General features: G+C 26.1%; 3 protein-coding genes across 4 annotated transcripts; 1 reads left to right on the forward strand and 2 right to left on the reverse strand.

Moving 5' to 3' along the window:
• Nucleotides 1-1,213: 1,213 nt before the first annotated feature.
• On the reverse strand, nucleotides 1,214-10,316 carry LOC145829448 (ferredoxin-fold anticodon-binding domain-containing protein 1 homolog). 2 transcript variants are annotated; one of them, XM_082937238.1, is made up of 5 exons: nucleotides 9,956-10,316; nucleotides 5,798-5,924; nucleotides 2,018-2,180; nucleotides 1,720-1,830; nucleotides 1,214-1,479 (listed from the first exon to the last, which is right to left on the reverse strand). In XM_082937238.1, the coding sequence occupies exons 1-5, from the start codon at nucleotides 10,291-10,293 to the stop codon at nucleotides 1,247-1,249; spliced, it is 972 nt and encodes a 323-aa protein (XP_082793364.1). In that variant the 5' UTR covers nucleotides 10,294-10,316; the 3' UTR covers nucleotides 1,214-1,246. The 2 variants fall into 2 exon arrangements, with proteins under 2 accessions (XP_082793364.1, XP_082793363.1); XM_082937237.1 differs by having other exon boundaries at nucleotides 1,717-1,830.
• A 1-nt stretch (nucleotide 10,317) lies between these two features.
• Nucleotides 10,318-14,813, reverse strand: LOC145829449 (uncharacterized). The gene is made up of 3 exons (XM_082937239.1): nucleotides 14,677-14,813; nucleotides 11,802-12,037; nucleotides 10,318-11,546 (listed from the first exon to the last, which is right to left on the reverse strand). The coding sequence occupies exons 2-3, from the start codon at nucleotides 12,019-12,021 to the stop codon at nucleotides 11,170-11,172; spliced, it is 597 nt and encodes a 198-aa protein (XP_082793365.1). The 5' UTR covers nucleotides 12,022-12,037; nucleotides 14,677-14,813; the 3' UTR covers nucleotides 10,318-11,169.
• Nucleotides 14,814-16,415: 1,602 nt separating this feature from the next.
• On the forward strand, nucleotides 16,416-20,452 carry LOC145829621 (uncharacterized). The gene is made up of 2 exons (XM_082937467.1): nucleotides 16,416-17,210; nucleotides 19,350-20,452. Exons 1-2 carry the CDS (start codon nucleotides 16,418-16,420, stop codon nucleotides 20,087-20,089), a joined length of 1,533 nt encoding a protein of 510 aa, XP_082793593.1. The 5' UTR covers nucleotides 16,416-16,417; the 3' UTR covers nucleotides 20,090-20,452.
• Nucleotides 20,453-26,672: the final 6,220 nt, after the last annotated feature.

Consider the following 26,672-nt stretch of genomic DNA (forward strand, 5'->3'; position numbering starts at 1 on the left):
AGATTTATCAGAATTAATGCTTCAAGTAGAAGAAATTACATCAGCATTGCCTTAATATACCAACTTTACTAGTGATAAATATTTATAGTAATAAATTGTATTTGTAACCAAGTTTATTTTCAGCGTTTAGACTTATGTATTTAACTTTTACATTTTGACTATTTTATTTGAAACAATTATATATATTCTAAAACTAAGTATGCTCTTTTTCAATTTCATTTATCAATTTTGATGACTGAGGTGAAAAACATTACGAAAATATAAACTGAAAACTAATGAAATTTATTATCGCTTTAAATCATAAATCAGTGTAAAAGTTTTAATATTTCTTATCATATTTTTTGATAAATTACACATTAGTTCACTAAAAAAACTAATTATTAAAAAAAATTAAAGTAAGTTTGTTGTAACTACAAAACTTAAATTAAAAAATTATAGGCATCAATTAATTTTTAAAAGTAACAAATTTTTTTCTAAACAATTTTCACTAAAACTTTGAACTAATTAAAAAACTAGATTTTTATGTGTTCTACGAATTAAAATTTAAATATGATTAACAACTTAAAAATTACAAGTTTAAAGTACGTTTATAGTTCAAAGAGTTTCAAAGTCTTGTACATGTGTATTTTACTCGAATAATTTTGTATGCGTTTATGATGAAAACGTATGATAAAATGCTAATATCAATTTTTAGATATGTGTATTTTTACTTATCAAGCTAAATTAATAAAGACTTTTGTACAAATATATAGTATACTCTTAACATTAAAAACTTTTAATTATAAAATTTGCGTTTATTAAAAAATTGACTAATAAAAACCATTATTTAAATGCATGAAATAAAAGTTATAGTTATTATGAAAACTATATACCAATTATAGTATCACTTTTTTAAGAAATAAATAATACTTTATAACTTTAAGTTTGTTTAGTATCAAGTTCTCTGTTTTCAGTTAACAATATAATCAACCATCAAAGTATAACTACTGATAATTAAGTAGATTTATCACATCACTTTTCCTAAACGTTGTTGATTAATAACAATATTTTATCACAAAATCTCCTATATTGTGCACAATATAAAATTTTGTAGAGAATTTATATAATGTTTTTTTACAAAATACTAATGTAGAAAATTAATTGTAATAATTATAACTTTTCGAACTATTATAATTAAATTCACTATTAAAAAAATCTAAAACAACTAATAATTTACTACAAACCTAATTTATTAATATTTACTATGCTACCTAACTTCAACACCAATGTTTTTAGCAAGCAATTCTCTAAACTTTTTCTCCAAAATCTTAAATTGTACCGGAGATAAGGCGAAAAATTTCGAGCAAACTTGAAAACGGAAAGAATGGCTCGAACGATTTTCAGAGTTGGTGTATTTCTGAAGAAAATTTATTGATTGGACAGTTTTACCGAATACTTCGGATGAAACTAATTGCAAGTTTTCGAGTTCGTCTCCTTCATCTGAATAATAATTTTCAAGTGTACTTTATTTAATAGAAATTTTGTAATTAATCAACTTAGGAACATAAAAACGTAGTTTGTAATTCTATTTGTACAATTATTTAAAGAAAATTTTACTTTTTTGTAATAATTAAATACTATTTGAAAAAAGTAATCTTCAATTAGAAGTTTATCTTATCTGATACATTTAAACTAAGTTGAAGAATGCTAAAAGAAATTTTTAATAACGAAACTAACTACCTGCAAAACAATTGTCAACCCAGAAACTAATATCAAAGTGGTAAGTTGGAGGATACAATGAAATTTCTTCTGCAGTAGAATCCTTTATACTGTCTCGGACAAATGCTTTATCTAAAAAATTATTAGAGAATACGTTTCATACTAAATATGTATGGTAACTTTACTTACCAATTATAAAAAAAATAATTTAACGGCTGAAAAAAATTATTACTTTTCTTTTAAAAATAATATTTTTACTACTTATAAACTTTTATTGTCTCACTTAAAAAAAAGCATAATCAAAATAAAAACCACTAACCAAAAACAGGGAAAGGCATCTTAAAAAAGTTATGTGTAATTGCTCCTTGGAGAGCGAATGTGTTACTACTGCCTCTCTTTCCAGTAGATATGTATCCGTGGTAACTGGCAAAAGGTTTTGCCGAAGTCAAAACAAACCCCCCATAAGTTGCCATCTCAACTATCTGAAAATATATACAAAATCTACCACCATTGCATTTTCTATATACATACTCCGTAAAGTTTACAATTATTTTTAATTTTTAAGAAACTTATTTTAGAAACTCTGTATGGTTTTCAAAAAACAGTAACTTTTCGCTTAAGTACACTCTTTGGACATAGCGCAAAAGCACTTACTCAGTCAGCAGTGCGTACATAAGAAATACAAGTGTGTTAAATTTGGTGTTCGTTATAGTTGACCTGCAACTCTGGTAGATGCACCTAACTATGCTTAAGAGGCATGAAATAAAGTAACCGATGAAACTATCAAAATATTTTAAAAGCAGACTTCAAAATAACTTTAAGTAGTGCTGTCACAGAGACCTTGAACAACAATGACTTTTTAAAGCTTTTTAAGAGTTTTTACTTTAATGCCACACATTAAGATATTGATGAATTTGTAGGCATTAAAGATGAAAGTAGTCAAAATTTCAAAGAAGAAATATTAAAAAAGCAAACCGTATTTTTTTGTAAGAACATCAACCAGTAATAGAAGATGATAGTATTACAACACATGAAGAAGCGCCAATAGATGTTGGTAGCAAAAGTCTAAGTTTACAAGCTACCTTTATCATTGATAAAGTTTAAATAAAGTCTGTCATTCTAGAAGAAGAGCAGTCTTCAGCAGAAATGCAAGTAGGTGCTGATAAAAACAACTATAGAAATCTACAATAAATAAAAAAAAATTCAAAATGTTTTAAAAAGAACTTGCAAACAACAAAAAAAGTCTGCTAAACCCAAACGACAAGCTATATTAACATACATGTTTTCAAGAGCATCTTTTTGTAAATAAAATTCAGTTGAAGTGTTCATTATTTTCATTAAAAGTCTAAACCTAAATATAGTTTTTTTAATACATCTTTTAAATTTGTGTTACAATCATGGAATACGTAATTATGTACTGCACTGTTCATTGATTTCGTTTTTCTGAAATTTTATATGACTTATTCATTTTTTATTTCTATATTTTAGCCATGGGGTATGCAAATGTCAATTGCCTTGTTCGTTAAATAAATAAACTGTAATATGTTTGTTTTAAATATTTGACTTGATACTTTGTGATTTCATAACCTTCTTTTTACTCTTTCTTTAGTTTTCGTTTCATTTAAACTTAATAAAAGAAAATTTATCTTAAAAACATTTTTTGTATTACTTCTTTCAGATAATTCTTCTTTTAATTTCAAATTAAAATATGCATTTTGAACACATCGTTTACAAAGTCCGTACTCAAGCGGCAGGTTACTGTATTTTGAGAGTAACCTTTTATATGAATTTTGTGCCAGCAACACAACTATCCAGTGTGCTTTATATGAGTATTTTTAAATATTTAAAAAGATACTATATTCTAAATGATTCTATAAAATTTTCACCTATCTAAGATAAAAAAGAACTAGATAAACCTACTTAATTGAATGCGACTTTTTTTTAAAGTATATAAAACTTTATAGTTTGTTTAGTTTCACAACGAAAACTAAGGAAATGCATAGTTTTACTAAATCAGAAGCTCTACTTTAAATATTTGTATATTTAGTAATGTGCAGGTGAACATTAGATGACAAAAAAAATCAATAGATTTAAAATCTTAAAGTATGAATCATATTAAGTTTTAGTTGGTATCCATAGGGATATAAGTTATAAACAAACTCGCATTGTTATACTGAAATAAAACTTTACTATCTATATCAGTATAAAACTTGAGACTTAATTTGTAAATAAATACAAAACTCGTAAAATAAAAATACGAGATGATTAAACAATTTTTATCTAAATACATCTACTTTTTACCACATGAACTGTGAAAATATTTAGACAGACTGATTAGATTAAATACATATTGCAGTATAATTTCTGTAGTTGAAAAAAAAATTCAAGTGGATCTTTAAATTACTTCAAAAAATTTAATGATACTTCTTTAAATGTACAAAAGGTTAACAAAATATAGTGTCTAAGAATTCCTATCAGAAAATTTAACTAGCAAAAGGTTTTATAATTTATTATAGTAATATAATAAGCTAAAGTATTATGTTATATGTATTATGTTTTTAATCTTATTAGTCTGTCTGAATCCTTCCACTATTCATGTAGTAAAAAATAGATGTATTTAGAAAAAAATTATTTAACACAAAATATGAAAACGAAGGTAGATTTTTATTAAATTCTAAGATTAAAAAAAAATTGACATTTATAAAAGTGTGGTCTTCACAATTGTATCACAAACTTTTTACAAAAACGACATTAATAAAAATTCTTATATTCTATATTAACTAGCTTATAAATTATTACCTAAGCTTTTATATCATATTCATTATTAGTTTATAGAAAAAAATCATTTACCACCATATGCTATTAACCTAAAAAAACAAGATTCAAGATTATACTATCACTTAAGGTCTATAATAAGTATAATACTTATTCTATAATTGTGATAATATTTATTGTGATAAATTTTATAGTATAAAGTGCTACTATAGGACATAATACTAGTTTCAGCATACACTTTACTACAGTTCTTTATATAAAAAATATATTTCTTTTATTGGTCATATAAATAAACTGACTTATATAAATATATAAGTAGATACTTATCTAACTAACCAGAATAATTTTGTCTTATTAAATACGTTATGTTACCAGACAAAAAAATACTAAAAAACATTACCATATAACTTTCTTAATCATGCTTAAAAATTATTTTAATCATAAATTACTTTTATATAACTTTTTTTTATAATATTAAGGGAATAGGGGCGAGGGGTAAAACCCTTTTTTTAAATTTAGTCTTGTTTTTTCATAATTAAGTTTCAAGTTATTTTTTACAGCTCATTAAAATTTAAAAAAAATTTAGAATATAAGCGATCAAAGTTAGAGGGTACAATAGGTCCTTTATTGGAGATGCAAACTGAAAACTAGACTATATCACTAAAAATCTATCTCCTACTTCAGTTTTTGAGCAATTATTAAAAAATGTTTAAGAGTAATGTTTAAAAAAAATTTTAACTTATAAATTTTAAAAAACTTAGAAAACAGATTTTTAAATTTTTTCTTAAATTATTTTTGATCAAAAATAAACAAAAAAAGTAGACTTTTCCTTTAATTTTGGTCATAAAATTTTTTGAATTTTTTTTCAACAATCTGCTCTTACAAGTTGTTTGTAATGTTGAAAAGTACATTTCCTAAAAATTTGAAGTAAATTACTTTAAAATGAAAGAGGAGATAGAATTTTTGTGAATATCAAAACTCTGAGAAAATCAGCCTTGAAAATATTTTGATTCAATAAGGTTTAATAAGATTTTTTTTTACAAAACAGGTTATACCTCAAAAGTTATTTGATTTTTTTATTTTATAAACAGTATCTTATGGTGTATACTATAAGCTTTCAAATAAGAGCCAATGTTAATTTTTGTAAAAAAAAAATGTTAGCCCTCTATGCCCTTCAAGTTTATAAAAATACATAACTTAAGATATTAAAACTATCTTTATAATTTGAAAATTTAACAAAACAGATTATAAAAATCTTTGTTATTAAAATGCTTATACCAGTGTTCCTCACATCATAATAGTTTTAGTAAAAACCTCAACAAACTTTCCATGAATTAAAAGGAAGCCTCTTAACAGAATCTAGAGGTGTGCCACCTTGTCCGGCGCAAAGTGAAACTTCTACATGAGACGTCAACTCACTTGCAGATTCGAAAAAATTTCTCAGAAGTTTTCTATGGTAATATTTGAAAAAATGTTGGCAAGAAACTTTAAACATACTTTATTTTCAAAACAGGCACAATACATTTTTTTTAATTCGAGCAACTAGGTTTAACAAATTAAAAAGAACTTAATTCTACATTTATTTTAGGTTAGTAATATAAATTAGTTGTTTTTTCTTTTAATAAATTTCAAATAAAAACATAACATATACATAATATTTGACTACTTTTCGTTTGATCAAGGGATTTTTCAAAACTTTACAAAAACTAATAGTTCAGTAGAAAAGTACTATTTTAGTTCAAACTTTGACCAAAAATTTTATTTAGTTATAAAGTTTACAATTAATTTTATGTACTATTTTCAAGGGTGCCAAATGTTTTTGCAAAATTTCTTACAGTTAAAAAAAAAGAAGTTTTTGGGTCATTTGTAGTATAAGGTTTAGGGTCAAAAGCTGTCTAAAACAGTATAACATCATTGGAAAGATACTGTAAAGCTACTTCAAATGTGTTAAAAAAATCAATGATACAATGATATTAATACACATGACAGATTTTTTGCATCGAATTGAAATTTCATTACTTCACATGTATTTTTTTTTTAATTTTAGGTTTTTTTCAAAATTTCTTTAATTCCAGGTTTTCGGGCAACTCTGTACTATATTTAAATATTAATAAGATTTGTGTTTTATTGTAGGTATGTGTTTAATTAATTATTTAAAGCTATTCTATCTAAGTATGCTTGAACTTTGTAAAGTCTTATCTAACTAAGTAAAATTTTATCTTATTAAATGTTTTTTTCAATAATTTTAATCCTTTTTTGATAAATATTTCTATTTTCCTTTAATGAGCTGGGGGGATGTTAATATAATGTAAGCTAATTTTAGTTATTTGTATTTATAATCATTTTTGTTTTATAGTGGTTGTTGTTTATAAATTGTTTAAATAAATGACAAGAATTGATTCTTTATAGAGTATAGATAGTGTTACCTACAAAAGGCTTTTAATAGTTGAAGTAGATAGAAATTAGATAATTTAACCTAAGAATTTTGGTAAGTTTTTTCATGGATGAATACTAAAAATTTAACGGTCAACAAATAACAGCTGAAATTTTATTTAAACTACATCTAAAGCTGAATTAAATAGGGTTGCAAAATCTTTTTGGCAAATTTTCTACAGGTTTTCAAAATTTCCTTTAGGTTTTTTAAAAGTACACATTTTTGGATCTATTTCTAGTTTCAAGTTAAGTTCAAGGTAGGAAACTGTGTTAAACAGTGTAAAAACACTGAAAAGAAAATATGTAAAGTAAACCTGCTTTAAATGTGCTTTTTAATAAAAATGTTTTTGATGATGAAATTTTTTCACTTATATGATATATTTTTGTGTCAAATCGAAATTTTAATACTGAACATGTTAAAATTCTAGATTTTTCCAGGTTTTTAGGTAACCCTGATTAAAAAGCAATTTACTGATTAAAGTACAAAATTTACATCTACGAACTCAAATAAGCATAAACTACATGCGTTTAAAGTATTTATCATTTATGTAAACTATTATTGAGAATGAAAGACTAAATTCTATATTGTTACAATTTCTATAAGCTTACCAACAAGGATCCAATACATTTAGATTTCTTTCACTTAATATTTGTAAGTTGGCTTTTGCAAAATTAAAAAAAAAACACATTATTTGTAAAAAAATACTAAATGTATAAAAAATTATACGTGAAAAAATCTACAAAGCTTTTATTTTAAGTCATTGTATTTGCTTGGAGTAGTTACAAAAATTTATCAGCATTCAGGTAAAATAATAACTGTAAGAACAGAAATTTTCATGCAATAAAATAAGCATAGCAATAAAAAGTTTAAACATTAAAAAATGAAAGTTTTGTTATTTTTTTGACATACAATTTAATATACATTTAGTAAATGATAAATACTCTAAACCATGGTTGCCACTGATCAAGCTGAGAAAAATTTCCTGACTTTTTTCTGACTTTTTTCCAAAATTTTCCTGACTTTTCTAAATCAAACTCTTAAATTAAACTTATTCTAAAATACATACTCTAACACTTGAAACTATATAAAGCTTTCAATCTAATTTTAATATAGGTTAAAAACAACAGTTTTTTTTGCTGAATTCAATCATCAAACTTCCAGTACATCACTTAAACCATCTGTGTATGATTGATGTTTGTAATAAACAGCTCTATCAGCAAAATACTTGTATTATTACCTTATAAACACAGCTTGTCTGAAAAAAGACACAATGTTTTAGCATTTCCTAGCATAAATGTATCTAGATAAACAAACAACATATAAGGAACTTTTACAATTAAAACCTTGAATAAATAACGAACTTTCACAACTAAAATCTTAAAACAATAACGAACTTTTACAGTTGAAACCTTAAAACAATAAAGAACACATTTTTTTTAGAATTTCCTAGCATAAATGTATCTAAATAAACAAAACGACATATAAGAAACTTTTACAATTAAAACCTTAAATCAATAAGGAACTTTCACAACTCAAACCTTAAAACAATAACAATCTTTTACAGTTAATACATTAAAACAATAAAGAGCTTAATCAAATACTGTTTTTTTAAATGATGTACTAAAATTTATTTTCTCCGTTTTTTTATTTGCACTTCAACCTCTTCATCTATTAAAATTAAATGGTATCCTTCATCTGAACTGCGTTCCGCTTCATTTTATTTGCAGTTAAAATTATTTGCCTTATTTTATTTAAATCGCTCTCATCTGCTGCCCCTACACTTGTTGAAGAGAATCTTTTCTCTAAATCAAGCCACAACTTGTGGGCTTCATTTATTTTCTTTTGGTACTCATTTATTTTCACTTTCATTTATAAAATATTTCCTCTTATCATTTAGTATAAAATTTGTAACAAATAAATATACTCTTGTTTACTTTAAAAGCTTAAGTTACTCTACAAAAAATAAAAATAATAAGTAAACTTAATCTTGGCATATACCTCTCTTATAACTTATTTTATAAATTTAAACAACTTTGAAAAAATTATAAAAAGGTAAAGTATACACATTAATTTGTTACATAAAATACTAAACTAACTGCTTAGTTATAATGAACTCAATTATTTACTTAAACAAAAAACACTTTGATTCTAAAATTATGCTAGATAAACTTTTGTGTATATATCACAGTTTCACTATGGAAGTGTCCTTGCTACAGATCATCAACACTAAAAAGCTTACAAAATCTGCTTGTTCAAGTAGGGTACTTGTTCAATATGTTAATAGAAAATTTTTGCAGTTTTGTAAAGGATATTTTACTAATTCATACCAGTTGAAGACATTGGAAATATAATCAAATTTTTTTGTAAATTTATAGGGAAATTTTGTAAATTTTTCTGACTTTAAAGGACTTTTAATTAATTTTTACCATTTGAAGGGTTTGGAAAACAATAAATTTTGTAAATTTAAACTGACAAAATCTGACTTTTTTTAAAACTTTATTTCCTGACTTTTCCTGACTTTTGTCATTTTTTAAAATTTTTCCTGACTTTTCCTGATTTCCTGACCGAGTGGCAACCCTGCTAAACGCATGTAATTTATGCTTAACTGAGTTTGTAAATGTAAAACAGTCTATAATTTTTTAAATATAATGTATTGGAGCTGAATGTATTTTATTATGATTTAAATAATATGTTTTCTTTATTAAATACCACACACAGGTGTCAAACTTAAAATCAAGTTTAAAACTTATCAATTAAATATTTCGGTTATTAGAATAGTTATTAGAATAATAACATACTTTGCAATTTAACTAAAGTGTTATTGAAAAACTTTGACTATCACTATAAACAATGAAAGTTTATTTTTGATGTTATTTTAACCCTTTAATTCTAATAAACTAAAATTGTGAAAGTTGAGTATACTTACAATTATAAAATAATAACTTTTATTGATGTAGTGAATGATAACAACTCTCTTGAGATTTTTTTGAGGTTGAAAGAACAAATATTTTAAGATTTAAAATTATACTATTTTATTTTGTTACTTACCGGTTATTTTGTATAGCTGCTTTCTTTCCAGTATGAGGGAAATTGAATATTATTTTTCTGATATTCGAAGTACTTATGCCTTTTAAGCAACTTTGCAAATTGGTCGCATCAATCCCATGTAAAACTGTCTGCTTGTTTTCTTCCAGATATTCAATATTTTTCATAGTAAGTTCTACTCCATATTTCTTAAGACATTCAGTCTTAGATTCAAATGTAGTTCCTACTACTTGGCATTGGTAAAATTCTGACTGAGAATTTAAAACTTGTAAGCTGTGAAAAGCACAACTAAACGACAAGTTTCCTTCACCAACAATAAGAACTTTTTGATTGCATTTCATTATACTTTTTATAATAACCTAAAATTTTCTGTAAAAATTTGAGAGCAAGCTTTATACGAATACTAAGCAATTTAAAGGCACACATCTCATTAGCAGTTGAAAAAACATAACCTTTTTTTAAGTGCAACTATAATTAATTTCAAGTTTTATTTTTTTTCTTGATAACAAAAACGTTTAATTAATAAATATTATAGCTTTAATAATTAAAGCAAGTTCAAAATTTAAACTGCACAAAATTTATTTTTACTTAAAAATTTCTAAACTTAGTAATAGATTTATAATACGAAAATACTCAATAACAATCTCAAACTAGACCTATCTAACATTGCAAAATTTGTTAAGCAACCCTTACACTTTTTTCAAGACACAAAAAAATTGGTAAAAGCATACAATAAAATAATGCTTGTGCATAAGATTCTAAAAAGTAGAAAAGAAAGCTAAACTTATACATTTTAAAAAGGCATAATAATACTTTTACCATGCAAACATATTTTTTAAATAATATGATTATTTATAATAAATTTAGTATTAATTAGCTTTTCAAAAGATGCAGAGCAGATTTTTATAAAAACGTCACAGAATAAAAACATTATATCACTGTTTAAATAAATTGTTTAGTGTAGACAAAGATAAAACAAATTTTTGTCTAAATTTTACATGCTTCAAAATATATGTGAAAGTTCAAATTTTACTTTACTAAAACTAAAAACTATATTAAGTTTTATGTTCCTTTTAAAGAAATAAAAGATTTCTTTTCTATAAGATTTTTGAAAACTTAAAAACTAGTTAAATAAATATTTCTTACTATCAACAACAAAGAATTAAGCAGACTTAAATGGATAGTTTTGGCAATTTTTTGGCAAACAAGTTTGTAGATCACCATCGTTTTTTGATTAAAAGCCATCCGTTTGCAATAGACAAAATAAGACTGAAACACACAACCCATCTGTTCAAGCTACCTGCATGCTTGTAATCTTCCTCCAAGGTGTGAACTTTTCTTGCAAGAGATGATATTTGTCGCTTCAACACATCAAGCTCATTCTCAGCTTCTATTTGTTTGATAAACTGCATGGCTTTATCATCAGCAGCTGACTTGACTGTTGAGGCTGGAACATCACTGACAGTTATTATTCTGGGAGGAGTAGCCATTTCTACACGGTTTTTATATTTTATTGGGGTTGAGTTTGGTGTTTCTATGTGATCAAAGTGAGCCAATGACATTGCTGATGGTTGATGCAATGCCATCTCATCAGCTGAAAAATGATATGACAACTATAAATTATTATAAAAAAAGTTGAACTTTTATTAAACTTGGACTAGTATAACTATATACACTAGCCTTTATTGAAATACTACTATTGAAACAAAAACAAATATTACATTTTTGTTTGTATTTTACTTCAATCTTTACAGAAACTACAGGCGTAACCAGTAGACTACAAAAGAGAAAGTCAACTAACCCAGTACAATTTAATACCAATAAAAATCATTAAATGCAAAAAAGTTACCTGTAGCACAAGAATTTCCATCCTCATCAAGTGAAATGACAATTTTTTCGGGAACTTTCATGTTGATTACTTTACCTGGATATTCCAAACAACTTTCAATAACATCATCCCCAGATACAGTTATTGTTTGAGGCACTCTCATTTGAAAGTTAATTTTTTTACTATAATCTTGCTCATATGAAGCAGAGTTTGCTTGTAGAAATTTATCTGGTGCATCCATTTAAAAAGATCTAATCCTATAAATCAACATTTTCAAACAAAATCCTCATTTAAAAAAATAAAAATATCATTATAACCAAGCTTTTTTTTTTAAACAGAAGCGGAATTAATTTAGATTTGAAAACAATTGAAGTAAGTTTTTAAACCAAAATCAAACTGGTGTGATTGAATATAAAACAGCCACTGTTTAAAGCAAATAAGTTAAGCTTAGTTTTAAGTAAAAGTTTAAACAACAACAAAATAGAAGTTTCACAAAACCTAAGATAGTTTTTTATTAGGTAAATGGATTTAAATTTATACATAATTAATAAAAAATATCTCAAAGTCCATTAAGGGCATAGAAAGGTTAACAACTTAGCTAAGCTATAAGTTGCTTGTTACAGCTTTTTAAGATTCATCCTAGTTGTTGAGATATAGTCTGTTAAAGTTGCAGAGTACAACTGGTATCTTACGGAAGGAGAAAAACAAAACAGTGAAAGATTAAAAATTACCAAAAATCTATATCCTCCTATATCTTTCAAGTAAATTACCTCAAACTTTCAGGAAATGATCTTGCAGTATTTAGAAAAATCTATTACAAGAAATAAATGTTTTATTATTTAATTATTTTTTTTCAAAAACATGCTTTTATATTTTAGTCATAAAACTTTTATTTTTCAATTTGTTAGTGAATTTATATGACATATGATAGTCTATAAAATATTTCATCTGCAAAAATAATCAACTTAACTAGGACTAACTAAAAAAAATTTCTTTTTTAAATTAAGCTTTAGTCATCCAACTATAAGTAAATAGTAACCAAGCTGTCAACACTTACGACTTTATTTAATACCTTTTATTTTTTTAGTCATTTTTGTTGAGCGTTGATAAAATTGACCTATCAAGTTATTTAAGTTTGTTTAAACAAATTTAAAAAGTAAATACATAACTGCAAAGGTAAAGTTTTTTTTAATTCAAAAAGCTTTTTTAGAAACATGTGAAAAGCAAAATATATAAAACTGACAATGGTGATGTAAAAATAAAGAATATTGAGAATATCTTAATTTAGCTGAGTAAAATATCTTCATTTAATTTATTACATTTATTTACGTTTGAAAAATTTTGAATAATTAAGTCAACTATAATTATTTCTTTAACACTTGACAAAATTAAAAGTATATATATGAACTTAATTTATATTTTAGAATCCTAGCATTGACTTTTTTTTTTTTAAAGTGCTAGACTGTAAAGCTCTAAGATGCTATATAAGTGTGAATTTTTACATCTAAAAATGTATAAGTTCTTAAATCAAAATCTAAGTAAATTGGTGATATTTTGATAAAGCTATTACAATGTGTTCAATAAGCTATTTTACTATATACTAAAATAAGAATAAATAATCACTTAAATAAGATATTATTTTACATTAAATTTGTTTTGCTAGAAATAATTAAAAAGTAATAGTTTTAATTTCTAGTTAAAATTAGTTTTCTTCTAAAAGATCCAAACGCCAGATCTGATCATAGCTTGCCAAGAACTGGATCTAACCAGACATTAATTTTAAAAGTAGATTTGAATCAAGTTCCTACTGAATTTAGTTTTGAAAAATGCTCTTATCTGGATCTGGTTGTAACTGAGTTTCAATTAAAGATTCAAATATTGCAAAGCTTATTTTTAAACTGAGCTTTGCTGGATCTAGGTCTTCATTTTAAGTTCAGGTCCAACCAGAACCACATAAGACCATTTTTAAAAATCAAGATCCAACCCAGACCATAATCAAATAAATTTTTTCTTAACTAAAATTTGGTTGGATCTGGATGATCAGGCATTTTGATCTGGTATAACATTATTCATAATATGCATATCTGCAAAAACCAATTACAAATACATATTTAATTAAATATAAAGTAGAAAACTTCTTTTATTTTTAGAATCACTGGTTTAAACTAATGCAATTTAGTTGACAGTTACAAAATAACAAGAAAAACAATTAAAAAGCAAAAATTTTACTCAAATAAAAGATAGTTTTTTAACTGAAAACATCTGGATTTAGGCTTCTAAATTAATGTTTTGTTGTAAAAAAGACATATTTGAAACCGGAGTAAAATCAGTCAAATAAAACTGTGGTTTCAAATTTCTAAGCAGTAAACAGTAGACTTTATATTACTATTTTTGAAATTCTGTGCACACCAGTTTAGTTAAAAAAAATATTTCGAATAATAATCTATTATGATTCAATTGTTTGTGTATAAACAAACCCTATATAAGTTTATTCAAACAACTAAAAAATCAAGGTTAATATATACATATATATATATATATATATATATATATAAAATAAGGTTAATGTTCAAACTTAAACACCTTCTACTGAGCCCACTTGAAGGGCTTTTAAATAATTTATTGAAATAAAGATTTTTAAAATGCTGGAACTTATGTTTCATTAAGACAAAAAATATTGTCTCTAATCTTCAGCCAGTTCAAATTTAAAATCTCAATGTATTATGTATAATTTTAAATTTGAATTGGCTGAAGATTAGAGACAATATTTTTTGTCTTTATGAAACATATGTTCCAGCATATATATATATATATATATAACAAAACAATTTAAAATAATTTTCAAACATTGGAACATAACTGATCAGTATAATTAAAATCATTTAAATTTACTTACATTATAATCAACCTACAGTAAATACATTAATATAGTGAAAATGACACATATATAAATATAAATTATACAGTGATCTTCCTTTATTCTACCAACATATGTTTCTGTGTGTCAACGAATCAACACACTTCAACTGGGTTCTGTAAAAAAAAAATTACTGTAATGAGAGAATAGAAGCATAGAATAAAGTAGGTGTATACATGTTTTCATTAAAATAAGATATTTTCTACAGATAATAGTTATTAATAGGTGAAATACTTAATATTAAATCCGACTGTTATAAGACTATATAATATTTGTGGTTATTAAGTCTAAAATAAGTAAAGTAAGCTAAATTACACAACAAAACAACAAATCATAATATAAACAAACAACTCACTTTAATAGGAAAGATAACTAATTAAAATTTTATTGTTGTAACTAACGAAAAAAATACATTCGTTACAACTAATAATTACGTCACAATGTAAATGAGGTTATTTAAACTATTTAATTTGTATTGCAAAGAACATTAATTTTGTTTTTATGTAATTTATTTTGAATACGAAGAGTATAAAATGACACACCTTATAAATTATTACAAAAATAAAGAAACAGTATAATCAAAATCTTTTTTGCTTACATAAAACAGGTTTCCTTAATAAACTACGAATGGCTTCTAGTTTAATCAAACCAAAAACATTACTACAAGTTTTGATAATTTTAATTCTATTTAGATTATAACTGTTTGCACATGTTAAGTTATTTACTGTATGTTCTGCATCTAAACCTTCATCCATTGCAGAACATTACATAAATAACTAACCATGTGCAAACAGTTATAATCTAAATAGGTTTGAATTATTAAAACTTGTAGTTATGTTTTTTTGTAATTACTTAATTTTTACTAATAACTTTTGTATTTTATTACTATTTTGATTACTTTATTATTAATTGGTTACTATATAAGTTTGTAAAATCTTATCTCTTGTTAGCTTTGTACTCTACTGATGAAAACTGCTCAAAATATATTTACTTTTATTGAAATTGTAGGTCTTGTATATCTTATAGTTAACTTATGTTGTAAAAAAATGCTGGACTTTCTATGCCCTTAAAAAGTCATTAATAACAGATATTTTCATACATATATCAAAAATTTTTTTAATTGTCCTGGACATAATTTTAAACTGTATCCTGGTGTATGACTCAATAACCGAAAGGTTTTTTCGTTCACCAGATCCTTGGACCAAATATTTGAGCACTTTTTTTTTGTTCAATAAACAATATTATTTAAGTAAATACATGACAAAATGTGTGCACACTTTGGAAAACACTTAATAAAATTTGTTTTTCTTATCATCTCTATTTTAACCTTGAAACTTAACAATTCTAACAATACTTTAAGTTTTTAGGTTGTTTTTTGATAGCAGCTTATAGTTTTTTTGACAAATTTAAAATCCATTTAGTACATGAAAAATTAGAAGCAATAGTTGTTATTGTGCTCTCAAGCACCTACTAGAGGAAGATTTTCAAATAATAGTTAACTGCTTCTAGTTGTACATAAAACTCAAGTAATTGAAAAAAAATGTTTAATTTTTTAGTGTGTAAATGCTTTTCAATGACAAATTTTTGACTAGATTAAAAACTTTCATAACCAACAAATTAGTTTTTCCCCATTCATTAAAACTTGCGCTTACATTAGGGGATTTTTCTAAAATTTACTTACAACTTTATAATAGTAATTTACAATGATACAATATCACAGATGAAATTAAGTTTGTTTCTGTATCAAAGTATTGCATTAAGCAGTGTTTTAAAATTGCCTGTTAATGTGGTTGCAACAAGCAAACTATTAAGTTTTACAAATTCAACAAAGTTTTCTAAAAACATGAGTACTTGTGCGTTAAACACAGTTGGATATCTTGGTCAGAAAGATGCTCAAAATTTAGACCTTGATCTATTTAACCAATTTAAGTTTTCTCTTGACCAACTGATGGAGCTTGCTGGTTTGTCATGCGCACATGCTGTAGCAAAAGCCTACCCTATCAAACCAAACTTAGGTTCACAGGTTTTAGTAATATGTGGACCTGGTAATAACGGTGGCGATGGGCTTGTCTGTGCAAGACACCTTCAATTATTTGGTTATAACCCTATTATACTATACCCTAAACGTCCAAACAGGGATCTCTATAATCGCCTGGTTATACAATGTGAGCTTATGGGAATAAAGTTTATTAATGAATTACCTGCAGTTGAAAATATAGAACAAAACTACAACTGTATTGTTGATGCAATATTTGGATTTAGTTTTAATGGCACAGGAGGTATAAGAAGCCCTTTTGGTTCTATAATAGACACGTTAAAACAATTAAAAACTCCAATTATGAGTGTTGATATTCCTTCAGGCTGGAATGTTGAGCTTGGCGATGTTAATGGAGATGGAATCAAGCCACACTCTCTAATTTCTTTAACTGCTCCTAAACTTTTTAACAAAAATGCTTGTTTTAGTATGCATTTTCTTGGTGGTAGGTTTGTACCAAAGTCAATAGCTGAAAAATATAACTTGAATTTACCAGAATACCCTGATCAAGAATGTGTTTTAAAACTTTAAGTATTTCAAAACATTTTAATATTAATATTATATTTTTGTGTCTAGCTTTCACTAAACTATTAATGTATATATATATGTTTTAAACTGTAAGTTTTACAATTAATAGTTAATTTTATATTAACTAATTGTATTACTTGATAGTAATGTGTAGTGTTTTATTGTATTACAGTACTTGTTTTTTTACTATGTAATATTATTATATCAAACTTTAAATAAATAATTAATTTGTAGAAACGTTTACAAACTAATACATAAATCAAATATATTTTTGTAAATTAAAAATTTTATCATATTATGCATATAAATTTACAGCTTTTTATGACTAGTTAAACAGTTTTAAGGTACAGTAATCTGCAGATTGGATTTGCATTTTGAGCACAGCCTAACTTATCAATGTTTTTCCATCAAACACCAAACAAATTATTTTATAATTATAGTTTGTACTTTAATTATCTACAATTACTAATCACTAAAAAGTGTAGCAAAAAAAAAACTCATGAAGTTCAGTTTTAACTGATAGAAACTCAACTGGCAGATTACTGTATTCAGGGTTTACACTACTCTATAAAATTATATTTTACAAACAACACAAGAAATGCTGGATAAAATTCAAAAACTTATAAAGAAACTAAAGGCCTAGAATGTCCTAATTTATCATACTAATATACCACACCACTGCTCCTGCAGTTAGTTTAACACTGTCTAAAGTGTCTAGTGTCCAAAGCAAAAGCTTTACATTCTGATTTTCATATTGTATAAGGCTTGTATTTTGCTTTTTTTGATATCTAAATTTTCTAATTAGATTTTAAATAAGTTCTAAATAGTATTTAAATTATTCAAAATTGCTAATTTTGTTTTGTAGAAATGTATTTAAGGTCTATGAATTTGAATATACAATACAATAAACTAATAAACCACTATGAAAAGTAAGTGAAAAAATCAGATGAAAAGTAGCTTAAATTGGTGGTTTTAGTTTTTTTTCAAAATGTGCACACTAGATAACTAAAAAATAAATACTGTATACACCAAATTATTAACTAAAAACATTTCTATAAAAATAGAAAATACTTAAGTCACAATCTTTTTATATTTAAGACTACAAGGTTTTTTTTTTAATAAAATCTGATAAAAAAATATTTCTTTAGAAAAACTAGATTCACAGTTTATTAAAATTTCTATTCCTAGTATACTATTTTACTTAACAGTATGTGTATATTATGAGAAACACTAGTTTCACCACATGATTAAACAATTTTAAATACCAGTTTTAGAAACTTATGGCTTCTAATAAACTAAATTTATTTCAAGCAGTAAACACAGCATATTCATTTTCCACCACTCAAATTTTTTTTGCAATTGCAGTCAGAACCTTGTGTATACTTTTGTGTACAACTTATTTTTACCATTTTAAGCAGAGTTGCCACTGACTTACGCTAGTTTTAAGTTTTTGAAATATTCATATGTGTCAGGATTTAAAAAAAAATAATATAAATGGTTCCTACAAATCCCAAATCAGATAGGTTTAGTCTTTAGAGTATCTAAAACTACTTAATTATACTGAATGTTTCTTTTTTTTTTCGTAACATTTAAAACTTACTACATAGAAACCATTAAAAAAAATATTTTAAGGTTTAATTAAGGTAATTTTTTTATGTATTGTTTTTACAATCAGACTAGTACTTTTTTTTGTAATTCAGACTTATGTTTTTTGTTGTATTTTAAACAGTAACAACCTTGTTGAATTATTGTCCTTATGTATACACTTATTGTTTATCATAAATTTTCTATTCAAGCTTTTAACTGTTTGTAATACTAAGATTTTTTTTAATCAAATTCTTTTAGTAAATCAGTTTGTATTAAGATTTTATTTTAAATTGATTTTATAAATTTAATTTATAACTACTTTTTTGCAGCTAATAAATTATCTAAGTACTGTTATACCAAGCTGTAACATATAGTTGTGAAACACTTTAAAAATTTCTTTATATAAACTAAAAAATTACAAGTTTAATAACTAAATTACAAATTTAGAATTTCTTGCATTTACTACCTAAACTAGATTTTGTTGGCATGTCTTCACAGTTACTTGGAAAGCTGGCAATAGTAACAGGATCTGCAAGTGGTATTGGAAAGGCAGTATGCCAAAGATTTTCAAAAGAAGGAGCTGCATGTGTGATGATAGATATGAACAAAAATAAAGTCGAAGAAGTAAAAAACTCCCTTGTTGACTGTGACAAACACTTTGTTATTGAAGGTGATGTTTCAGACTCAGGTTTTGTTAAGTCTGTTTTTACCCAAGTAAAAAAAAAGTACGGAGTGAAAGGGGATATTTTAGTAAATTCAGCAGGTATTACCAGAGACAATTTTCTTCTCAAAATAAAAGAAGAGGATTTTGATAAAGTAATTGATGTCAACCTAAAAGGTATTCACTTGATGACTCAAAATTTTGTGGCTTCTCTTGCAAATAATAAAGGCTTTGATCCAGCTGCAGTTGTCAACATAGCCAGCATAATTGGAAAAAGTGGTAACATCGGACAGTCAAACTATGCTGCATCTAAAGCAGGAGTCATAGCTTTTACAAAGTCAGTAGGGTATGAGTTTGGTAGATTTGGAATTCGATGCAACTCTGTTCTTCCAGGTTTCACTACCACTCCTATGACTGATGTTGTTCCACAGCCAATAATGGAAAAAATAAGAAAACAAATTCCCATGAAAAGGTTTGCTTCTCCTGAAGAAATAGCAAATGTTTGCTTGTTTCTTTCTTCAAATGAAAGCTCATATGTTAACTGTGCTGCTTTGGAAGTTACCGGTGGATTACTAGCTTAAACTGATAATTTTTTTATTTAAATATTTTACAAACTTTTACAAATGCAATCGAAAAGCCTGTGAATTTTTTAATTTTTTGCTCCTTGTAATTCAATTTTTAACCTGAGATTTTTATATTTAAAATATAATCTATACCAAAATATAACTATTATTTTACTATATTTCTAAATAAATTTGCTCGATTTAACATCCTGCATTTTTTAAACAACTTCATAATTCTCTTAATTTTAAAATTATTATTAAAAGTGTTTACCAAAGTCAAACAGACTAGTAATGATAATTTTGTTTTCAAATAACACTGTTATACTTTTAATATTAATGAATTAAACAAATGTTTTACTTGAACTGGTTATTCTATCTCACCCTAAAATCAAACCAGATTATGATTATTTTGCTTGTTAATTAAAAAAAGAGAATTATGCTTTTTTTAATTATGTGCAAATTATTTTTGATATACAATTTTTTTTATATAATTATAACAAATACTTTTTGTTTTTATAAGGTGTATTTATGATTTGAAAATTAAATGAATATTTAAATCTAGATAAATAAATCATAATAAATCACAATAAATAATAAAATCTAGTTGTTTTGTGCAAACTTTTTGAAAACTAATATAAGCTTTAAGTTTAGTTAGTTTTTAAAATAAAATTTATGTATATCATTAAAGTGCCTCTACTCAATGTTATTTTATGCAATATTAGTGACTAATCATATATTAATGGAGTTAATCTTAAAAAGCTCACTAGAAATACCAGTTTTTGTCAAAACTTATTTTTTTTTTCTTATGCTATGTATAATGATGCTTTAATTACTAAAAAATAAATAAATTATTATTCTTTCAGAGTGTCTTTAGTATCACATTAAAACTGAATTTTACTTTAAAAAAATTACTTTTTCAAAACTTGAATACACTTTATTTTTTCAAATAATTATTACTTCTAGTATTTTTAAATTTACAGAGTCAGTCGTTAAATTTTTTAACAATATTTTTTGAACCAACTCAATTTGTATTAAAAATTATACTAAGCTAACAAAAGTTAAGCTTTATCTAAAACTCATCGATATCTCCTTAACCAGCAATCAAGTAAAATAAAAACATTGTTAGAGATACTTATATAATATACAATTATATTCTAAACAATTGGAAAACTTATAGCAAAAAAGAGTAAAATTTTAACTTAATAATTAAAGTTTAAAACAAGTTTCAGTAAAAGCATTCTAAATAAAAACTGAGTTAAAAAAATACTGAAAGGTAAACTGCTAAAACTATTTCATAAAAATTGAAGTTTGACGTTTGATTAACTCGAGCATAGTTTTATAAAACAAATTTTTGGACTTTACCGACAAACAGTCGTATATGAATTTAATCCCGCTTGGTTAGATCTCAACCGCGGTTTCTTGCGACTATGCCTGCCTGAGGAGTTGTAATAAGAACGAAACTGGTCGTAGGTTGTCTCGGATACTGTTGTTGATGGTTAAGTGGTTAAGTTCATTATTTTTATAAAACTATTTGCAAATTTAAGATACAAAAGACTGTTTAAATGGAGTTCATTATCTTCTTAAAGTTTTTAGGAACTCTTCTTTATATTTTCTCAGTTTGATAACTCACAAATAAATTGGTAATCATTCCTAAATTTACTTTAAATGAATTTATTTTGAAAGAAAAGGTTTTATTTTAGTTCTATTGTTGGAAGAATTTTTCTTGTATTTAAATACCATTTACAACTTAAATTGAACAATAAGCTTTTTACATATTGAGTTTTTTATCATGATAGATAAAAGTTAAATATTGTATCAGTTGAAGAAACTAAAACTATTTCCTTTATAAACCTACTTTTTGAAATGTACCGCTAGGCGGTAATTGTCTCTTTTTTACTTTCTTCTTTTTTCTCAAGCGAGTATAAACTCAATAGGCTCGAGTAATTGACAGTTCAGTACAGTTCAGTTTTTCTAGTTTCTACTTCATTGAGCGGTCTGAACTCAGTGCAGCTTTTTGCTGCACTTAAGTTTTAATGGTTTCAATCTTGTTGAAGTGATTTCGATTTTAGAATGTTTTTTGAGTTTGGTTTAAACATGTAATGTTTAGTTTCTGTTATTCTAGTGTAATGTTGTGCAGTTTTTTATCATCTTTTCGTTTCGCAAATTCATTGTAAATATATTCATGATCACAAATTCGAACTCAGTTTAAATTAAATAACTGATTTATTAAACATTTAGTAAATGGTAAGTAATCCATATTAGTCTATTTAAGCAATTATAATTTAAGCGTTATCTTGTGGATTTCTACTATACTAGTTAGAGCGCACGTTGCGTTATAAATCAGGCCAATAATAGTGTATAAGTAGACCCGGTTAGCGACATGGTGACCCGGCGTTGATAGCGACATGATGACCCGGACGGCCAGTTAGTTATAGCTGGAATTGAACACAGATACCTTCATTAAAAATTTATACGTTTTGTAGATGGTGACTTGAAAACAGAGTAAAATAAACCTTATTTAATAATATTATAAATTCGATAAACTTAAAGGCATTTATTTAACCCAGTCATCTGGTCTGTAAAGTTTTAAAAATGAGTTTAAAATTTCTAGTTGGAAAAACAACTAAGTAGTTCGAGTTTGTGAGAGATTTGTGTTGTTTTTTGCAAAAAGTAATTAGCTTTATTGTGTTGTATTTTATGTTAAAGTGGTTTGGGAAAAGCTAATGGACATGTGTTAGAACTAAAATGTATTTGTTGTGTAGATATTATTGCAATTCATTGTTGAAGCGTTTTTCAAAATGAGTTTTAAACTTGTACGAGCAAGTTTAAACAAAAGTTAGTCTTGTTTTCAAGTTGTTCCGCGTTTTGTCAAATTAATTAAATATCGTTCAATCGTTTTAAACATTTTATTAAAAATTAAAATGAAACTAAAGGCTTCTAATAATAAAACTTTCTTATAACAAAAAGAGTTTTAAACGTCTATAAAAGTTAGCAACTGTAAAAATAATTGTTTTGTTTTCAAACAATCGGTTTAATTTGAACTATAACGGGTAATAAACTTTCTAAACTGCATGTAAAAAACATTGTTGTTTTTCGTTCGTCCTTGTAAAAATATTTGTATGAGGTTATTAAAACTTGTTTTCGAGTGCATAATCGGTTATTAAAGTGAAATTTCTTAAATTTATGAAGCTTAATTTAGTTTTATATTTAGCAACAATGTTATGTTCAAATTTTAAATTATAATATTTACAGTTTTTTTTTACAATGACCTTGTTAATTGCTTGTAACAAACAGTATTGGCATGTTTTTTTGGTTGTTTTAAATCTAACCGTACATACAAAAAATAATTTTTAACGAGGTCATTCGAGCTATTAAATGTCTTACCCGGTATTTAAAATCTGAAAATAAAAAACAATTTTGTTTAAAATTAGTTAGCATATTAAAGTTTTCAAAATCAGTACAAGTTCACTATATTTTTACGAAAATAAGTTTAAACTTTTGAGACGCATGTGAACGCTTGTTTTGTCAACTAATTCGTGTAAAATGTGAAATGTTTTTTATTTTAAAGCTTGTAGAGAATTACTGTATATTGATTGGAGCCAAAAATGTTTCTCAATTACTTTGAAACTTAACAGACTTTAAAGTTAAAATATAAATAGACTAATTGATTAATGTAATGTTGTTGCTAACTAGTAGCATATAAGTTTGTAAATTGAATTTTGTTATCTTTTAATGTTTTAACTTGTTTTTAAAATTGATATAAAGTAGTGTTACGTATTTCTATTTGGACTTTCGCACGAACGGCCCGAGAAACGAATCGGCGAGGAGCGGTAGAGCGGACTTATGTACGAGGTGAGGAACGAGGAGCTGAAAGAGGAGATGTATGGAGAGACGGATCAGAGGATTCCGTAGGGCCAAGAGACCGCTGGTTGAGGCAAGGAGACGGATTCCGTGGCGCCAAGAGACTGCTGGGTGAGGCAAGGAGACGGTTCCGTAGGGCCAAGAGACCGCTGGTTGAGGCAAGGAGACGGATTCCGTGGCGCCAAGAGACCGCTGGGTGAGGCAAGGAGACGGTTCCGTAGGGCCAAGAGACCGCTGGGTGAGGCAAGGAGACGGTTCCGTAGGGCCAAGAGACCGCTGGTTGAGGCAAGGAGACGGATTCCGTGGCGCCAAGAGACCGCTGGGTGAGGCAAGGAGACGGTTCCGTAGGGCCAAGAGACCGCTGGTTGAGGCAAGGAGACGGATTCCGTGGCGCCAAGAGACCGTTGGGTGAGGCGAGGAGACGGATCGGCGTGGACCGGTCAGACGACGTGGAGATGTGCAGGGGCGGAGCGAGTTCCGAAGGCGAGGAGATTTTTTGAACTTTCTACATTTTTCTGTTATTTTGAAAAACTGTATTATACTTTTATCATTTTTGTGTATTTTAAACCGGTTTATAGAATTTATAGAATTAAGTAAAGTAATACTTTTTAAACTAAAGAGGTAAAAGTCGGCGGTCGTTTTTTCGTTCATTTTTCTATATAGGGAGTTTTAAGCATTCTTACAAGTGTTAAGGAATAAAAATTAATGTTTCTTTTTCGGAAAACCAAGAATAAATTTTTAAAGTACGAAGGTAGAGGAGAAAATGTACCGCTAGGCGGTAATTGTCTCTTTTTTACTTTCTTCTTTTTTCTCAAGCGAGTATAAACTCAATAGGCTCGAGTAATTGACAGTTCAGTACAGTTCAGTTTTTCTAGTTTCTACTTCATTGAGCGGTCTGAACTCAGTGCAGCTTTTTGCTGCACTTAAGTTTTAATGGTTTCAATCTTGTTGAATTGATTTCGATTTTAGAATGTTTTTTGAGTTTGGTTTAAACATGTAGTGTTTAGTTTCTGTTATTCTAGTGTAATGTTGTGCAGTTTTTTATCATCTTTTCGTTTCGCAAATTCATTGTAAATATATTCATGATCACAAATTCGAACTCAGTTTAAATTAAGTAACTGATTTATTAAACATTTAGTAAATGGTAAGTAATTCATATTAGTTTATTTAAGTCAATTATAATTTAAGCGTTATCTTGGGGATTTCTACTATACTAGTTAGAGCGCACGTTGCGTTATAAACCAGGCCAATAAAAGTGTATAAGTAGAATCTTCGTTGATAGCGACAGAAAAAAAACTTCTAATAAAATTTTTTAAAAAGGCAACTCGATTTTTTTTTGTATTAGTTTTATAAAAACATATTTTATTAAGATACCATTTGCAACTTAATACCAATCTATTTTTATTTAAAAAATATATAAAAACTTTTAGCAGGGTGGCCACTATACCTGAAATCCTAGAATTTGACAGTTTAGGCTAAAAAAACTGGAATTTTTATTTGACACAAAAGATCAATTATATCGATACAAATTTTTGTCATCATCTAAAAACACATTTAAAGTAGCTTTACAGTATCTTTTTAATGTTGTTATACCATTTAGCACATTTCTTTTACTTTAAATTAATTTAAAACTAAAAACAGACCAAAAAACGTGTATTTTAAAAACCTGGAAGAAATTTCTCAAAATTTAATGGCCACCTTGTTAAATCTTTTCGAATCTATTTGATTCTTTTTCAAAAATGAAATGTAAAACACTATTGAAGATTATTTAAAAAACTTAAATTAAATATGATGTAGTTATACAAAACTATAGAAAACATGTTATTCAAACTGATATTAATAATAAAAATCTAGTTAATATATTGTTAGTAGGGCTATATTTACATTCAAAGTACTAGCGTATTTAGTTTAGGTTTTACTTTTTCGATGAGAATTGATTCCAAAGTATAAAGCTCACCTCGAGCAAACCTTTTAAGGACTTTCAAATTGCTGTCGATTTTGGAGTTTTGACATTGTACAAAATGATGTAAGTGATCAAAAGTAGCACTGCTTTTGTCCCTTCCTTTGTGATCAGCAACTCTTCTAAACACTTGACGCGATATCTCCCCAATATAAGAGATGCTCTGGTCTACAGAGCAGGTATACTTATATATGACATTCGCGTTAAATATTTCAGAAAAATTGGTTTTAATGTTGAAACATTCAGAAACTTTCTTGGTGGTACATGCTAGTACGATTTTTACAATGTTTTTTTTTAACAGTTCTTATTCGTTTTTAAAATGTTAACGAGCAACTTTTTACGTAGGTAAATGTAAAATACGAACATCGATCGATTTTAGAGTTTTTACCAATATTAGATTTTTGCTTTTGTTTAAAAGTTAAATTGTTGACTTTAAGGGTTTCAAGAAAATTGTTTATTCTACTTCGTATAAGTTGCTCCGGATATTATTTTTTAACAGCATTTTTGTAATTTAAAAAAAATCTTTTCTGAAATCCACAAAGCTCTTACATAAATTTAGTGCTTAAATTAAATAACAGTTTGACAGACCTCATTTCTTTTTTTGATCAAACACTTGTGTTTTGCATTAACTGTTTGGTATATCTTTGATTTCTGTAAACATTTGTTTTGAGTCTGTTTTAAACTTCTGAATCTTAAAATTTAAATTTATTATTGACAGGTCTTTTTAGAGTAAATGATAAACTTAAATGCAGTGAACTCATAGCAGTGTAGTAGAAAATA

Source organism: Thalia democratica, chromosome 2 (assembly GCF_965202585.1).
Source record: "Thalia democratica chromosome 2, ktThaDemo2.hap1.1, whole genome shotgun sequence".
Taxonomy (NCBI): domain Eukaryota; kingdom Metazoa; phylum Chordata; class Thaliacea; order Salpida; family Salpidae; genus Thalia; species Thalia democratica.